We start from the raw sequence: 5,751 nt of genomic DNA on the forward strand, positions 1-5,751 counted from the left end.
TATACAATAAATACATTTAGACGCGGGCGCACGCTATTCACGCTCAAAAACGGAAGCGCCCGGAACATAGATTATACACTGTTAAAAAGATCGACATAGATGCTAACTATGTATAGCGAGCGGGCATACGGCCGCGAGAGTGACGTACCGGTCTGTTTGCTACAAAGTTTTAATAGCCTTAATGTAAAAAATACAGTTGACCTGTGGGGAATATCAGTAAAGGTTTTGAAGTCTGTAATAGACATTATTGCTCCTCATCTTGCTAGTATTTTTAATGATTGTATTAGGTGTGGTGTATTTCCTGACTTAATGAAACATAGTAAAGTGATATCTCTTTTTAAATCTGGTAGTACTGATGACCCCTCTAACTATAGACCTATTTCAGTACTCCCTACGTTGAGTAAAATCTTTGAAAAAATTATTTTGACACAACTTTTAGAACATTTTAATTCAAATAACCTGCTTCATAATAAACAATTCGGGTTTACCAGGGGTCGCTCTACAACTGATGCAGGTGCTTATCTAGTCAAAAATATTTTTAAATCTTGGGAGGAATCGCATGATTGTCTTGGAATTTTCTGTGACTTGTCCAAAGCATTTGACTGTGTTGAACATGAAACATTGGTGAGGAAACTACATCACTATGGTATTAGGGATGGTGCATTGGAACTTATTACTTCCTATTTATCAGGAAGGATACAAACAGTAGATGTGAAAGGAAATAGATCTTCAGGCACCACGTTGAAAATGGGTGTACCTCAGGGTTCCATTTTGGGTCCTTTTTTATTTCTAATATATATAAACGATTTACCTAGTTTTATTGAGTCCCGACACGAGGTCGTATTATTCGCAGATGATACATCTTTATTATTTAAAATTAAACGACAATTACAAGTCTATGACGAAGTGAATGATGCGATTTCGTGTGTGGTTCATTGGTTCCGTATCAATAACCTATTATTGAATAGTAAGAAAACTAAATGTATTAAATTTACTTTAAAATTTATTAAACCATCTTTAAATGTGAGACAAGTGGAGAGTGATGTAATTGTTTCTGAGGAATCATTGGAGCTGGTTGAGTCAACCGTATTTCTTGGTATAACAGTGGACTCCAAACTGCAATGGGGACCTCATATTCATAAATTGGCGAGTAAGCTCAGCTCTGCAGCATACGCAGTAAAAAAAATTAGAATGTTAACAAACGCGGACACGGCTCGTTTAGTTTACTTTAGTTACTTCCACAGTGTCATGTCCTATGGCATTTTGCTATGGGGCAATGCGGCCGATGTAGAAATGATATTTATTCTGCAGAAAAGAGCTATACGTGCTATTTATAACATGCACTCAAGGGAATCCCTGAGGGAGAAATTTAAAGAAATTAAAGTTCTCACTATGCCATCCCAGTACATTTTTGAAAATTTGATGTATGTTCGTAAACATATTGAGGAGTTTCCTAAACAGTCGGACATACATAATAGAAATACTAGGAACAAACACAAGCTTGTTGTGCCGATGAGTAGGTTACATAAGATACGATTCATTTCATACAATTCATTCGGGTGTTTGTCTGTGCGCCTGTACAACAAAATCCCACAAGATGTTCAGAACCTACATATACATAGGTTTAAGAAAACTATTAAAGAACATCTGTGCAATAAAGCTTACTATAAAGTCAATGATTATCTAGAAGATTGCACAAAGTGGGAATGAGTTGCTCGCTCCAGGCATTTCAATATTGTAGTAATTGTTACGTTATATTACTCATTGTAAAAAATTCATATTTTAAAAAAAAATCTAATATTAAAAAATAAATAAATAATAATTACATATGTAAAAAAAAAAAAAAGACATGCCCGCTGAGTTTCTTGCCAATTCTTCTCAGGACGGAGGCTAGTTCTTGTGAATTGGCGGTAGTTTTTTTTTTTGACGTTCAACAAGTATGTACTTTCATTTATGTTGAATAAAATTTTTTGATTTGATTTGATTACTCCACGGCAGCACGCTAGAGTGCTGGTAGCGCGCCGCGCGGCCTCTACCCCCTCAGGTCGCCCCTTGACCTTCACCGGGGGGAGGCCGCTACCTACAGGGGCCGGGACGTACGGGCGTATTCCCGCCTCCGGCCCCCGGGCTCGACGGCGACGGATCGGTGCGGAAAGGGAAGAGCTCTCGCTCTCTCGCTCCGCCTCCTCCTTTTGCGAGATGGAGGTACGACCACCCTGCCTATTTCTGCCGTGAAGCAGTAATGCGTTTCGGTTTGAAGGGTGGGGCAGCCGTTGTAACTATAGTGAGACCTTAGAACTTATATCTCAAGGTGGGTGGCGCATTTACGTTGTAGATGTCTATGGGCTTCAGTGAACACTTAACACCAGGTGGGCTGTGAGCTCCTTTACCCATCTAAGCAATAATAATAATAAAAAGTTAAAATATAATTCCATATTTTACTGAATCAAAAAACTGCTTGAGACTTTTAACACTCTTGTCAAGTGTAAGTAATTTAGTATAGTTAGGAACGAAGACGCGAGCATCCACGATACGAACTATACATGATGAGTACGCAAAATTCTTGTGTGCATTGTAATAACAGAGCTTTAAAACAACATTAAAATATATACGCCAGCAGTTTCCTATAGCTGCGTTGTATAGAATGTACGCTGACGCTTCGGAGGGATCTTTGAAGTGACCGAGCAGGCACAAGAGTATTCGTTAACTCAGTTAATGTAAACCTATATAAACCAAGTGTCTATCAAAATATAGCGGAGTATTATTGGACTTTCGTTGGTTTCATTTCAAATATATACCTCTAACACAAAACTTTATACGGCGACCCTGCTGACGGAATCATCTTGCGCACCGCGAATTTAAGACTATTAAAATTTTGTTCGATGTTGTGACAATGAATACAGTGCAACTTTATTGTTTTGTCATATCACACGTACGCGTTATTATTAATAATTTTGACTATGATTGGCCAAAATTCTAAAGAATCTGATTATGCACAAGGCTGCTGCTGGGGACAACCGATCAACTATAAAAGAAATCCGAGGTCATATGTGTTAGGTAAAAAATATATTTATATTGGCAACACTGCTGGTCTGTGGATCCGCCATTAAACAAGTCACACTAAACTTATGTCTTTTTACTCTAAAATATATCTACACAATACAACCCGGCCATTCCAGGACTTCATAATATGAACACAAGCAACATAATTCTAGCTGTAATCCTGTTCGTCACCATGTTTGGCCTTTTGTACTTTGTATACAAATTATACAGAAAATGCCATGTAAAATGGACTGGTTAAGAAATAAGCCGTCCCCGGCCATGAGAAGATCGATTTTTCGCCGTTAGTACCAACCACGAGTTCCGCGACTAGAGGAGAATTTCAAGATTGATCAAGAACTTTGAGCTACAATAAATGAAATAGTTTCGAACGTTGCGAAAAAAAAATGGTTTGGTAAATAAAATATGCGTATAAAACTAAAACAAATAAGAGTGTAAAGTGAAAAAACAAAAAGCAAAAAAAGTACAAGTTGGTTGGTTGACAATTGATACGGTGGAAAATTTCGGAGTCGCAGTCTTTACCGTTTGAACCGATGTCAACATATACGAATCTGTAATTTGAATCTACTACTGCTAGGAGTACAATTGTGAAATATCCTTTGTAATTAAAATTCATTGTGCCAGATTTAGGAATTTTTGCAATCCTTTTGTGCTTTCCATCGACACAACCAATGCAGTTTGAGAAATTAGCTCTTTGTTTAAATCCTTCCGCTATTAATAACTATCAATTAGCGGTAGGTTCTGCCAACTGTTCACCACTCAAAATAGTTAATATTTGGTGACATACTTGTGTCACTATTCTGCTTATAGTCTTGATACCCAGTTGTTAGGAGTATGACCTTTCTGTGAACGTATTTCCACTTGCGAGGTATCTGCAATAAAAATAAATCGTTAAATTTTATTGTTTCAGTAAGTGCTGTCATGAGCAAATGGAGTAACACTCAAGACACTATCAATGAAGTCGCGTAAAACTAAGTCGGGACAAAAAAAATACATTTACAGTGATAACCTACAATTTCTTTTTAAGACTTTAACACCCGACGAAACTGATTCAATCATAACATTCCCAAATTAAAATGATTCTAAAAACCGTCCCGAAAGCCAACAGTCAACAAGTCACCTCAAGCAATCAATAGCTTCTCCGTCTACATCGACATCTATATCCATGAAGTCCACGAATCGAGCGGGAACAAGAAGGCTAAATACGGTCGATGCAGAAATATTAAAAAGCTACACGGGAAACATTCTCGCAATCTGAATTAGTTGACGACGACTGTGCATTCATGATATCTCTCCTATCAACAGTAAAACAATTGAACGACGATGATAAGTTAGAATTTAGAATCGAAGTTATGCAATTGCTTCGCAGATTCAAACACCGCAGACTTTCGTCGTCATCCAGCACTATCGCTTCAACTAGAGATTATTGTAACTCCCACCAAGCTTTTTCACCCCAGTAAACCCATCAGTATTCACCTCAGCACAGGATCCAACAGTTGTCGCCCCAGCCAGAAACCCCACAGATTTTGACCCAGCAAGATACTATCACTCAATCAATTTCCCAGAATTTTTCTACAATGTAGATGCATAGATCATCTTACAATAAATATAGGCCTATATCACAATATGCTTGTACTACTATTAAAATAAATATACTGATATACACAAAACTTGCGCCTTACCTCAACATCACAGCCAACATTTCAGTTGGTGGTATGCATGCCATTGGTTGTGTTTTAGTGTGATGGCACCTTTTATGTGATATAGGATATAATCGAACGTAGTCGTGGACATCCTGTAGTAGTTCAAAAACTTATGTTCATACTGCCGCAACTTGTCGTGACGTACATAAAACGCTCCTGTGATGTGTCGTTTACGTATTACCGGATGAATCCAAAATTCTTTGCATCGCCTTCGAACATACAAGAGCAAAAGAAGCAATTGTCGCCGGTTAAAATTAGCCATCCTCCTAGTTTGTTTTATTTCTACTAAAAATGAAAACGCGACTACCAGACATGAAAAAGCTCTAAAACTGAGCCACCGATATATCGGCGCGGTGGACACACGATCGCCGTCACGTCATTGGCCCGAAATAATCCCGTTCTCGGTGACGGCGGCGGTGTATAAACGACCTAACTATGTCATCATCGAGTATGAAAAAAGACACCTGTCGTTTTATGTTCTGTCATTTTAAAATCGATCGATTTAAAAACGTTTTATGTTCTGTCATTTTAAAATTAATCTTCAGACCAAAACTACACCAGGACTCGTAAAAATTAGTCATTAGTTTCTGCAGGCCTTCTGGAGAATCGGTTACAAAGCATAAATCGTCCGCATAGACAATGCCTGTGATACTTTCGTATGGACCCTGAGTCTGACGAGATTATAAATATTGCCATTATTGTGAAATCGGATGCGAATGACATTGAGAAAACGAGACTCATGACGAACATGTCACTCATCAGGACAGGATAAAGCAAATTTCCATTAAGAATGTAAATCTTTCGATAAACAACGTGCCAAGTCATCGGGGAATACTATCATTGTAGCTAAAAATTTTAAAAAAGGAAGCTATGGACTTTTAATTTCACAGTCAGAAATTGTAACACTGGGAAAACTACTTGCTCCATGTGGCATGAAGCTATCGCGCAACGTGGTGCTGACGAAATAGCATTTTGCCTTAAAATGTTT

At 38.0% G+C, this 5,751-nt stretch overlaps 1 protein-coding gene across 1 annotated transcript; it reads right to left on the reverse strand.

The window, feature by feature from the left end:
- Positions 1 to 1,989: 1,989 nt before the first annotated feature.
- On the reverse strand, positions 1,990 to 5,512 carry LOC149499535 (uncharacterized). The gene is made up of 3 exons (XM_089739721.1): positions 4,754 to 5,512; positions 3,926 to 3,932; positions 1,990 to 3,781 (listed from the first exon to the last, which is right to left on the reverse strand). Exons 1-3 carry the CDS (start codon positions 5,023 to 5,025, stop codon positions 3,407 to 3,409), a joined length of 654 nt encoding a protein of 217 aa, XP_089595847.1. The 5' UTR covers positions 5,026 to 5,512; the 3' UTR covers positions 1,990 to 3,406.
- Between the last annotated feature and the right edge of the window lie 239 nt (positions 5,513 to 5,751).

This window comes from Bombyx mandarina, chromosome A1 (genome assembly GCF_030267445.1).
Source record: "Bombyx mandarina strain Sakado chromosome A1, ASM3026744v2".
Lineage (NCBI taxonomy): Eukaryota > Metazoa > Arthropoda > Insecta > Lepidoptera > Bombycidae > Bombyx > Bombyx mandarina.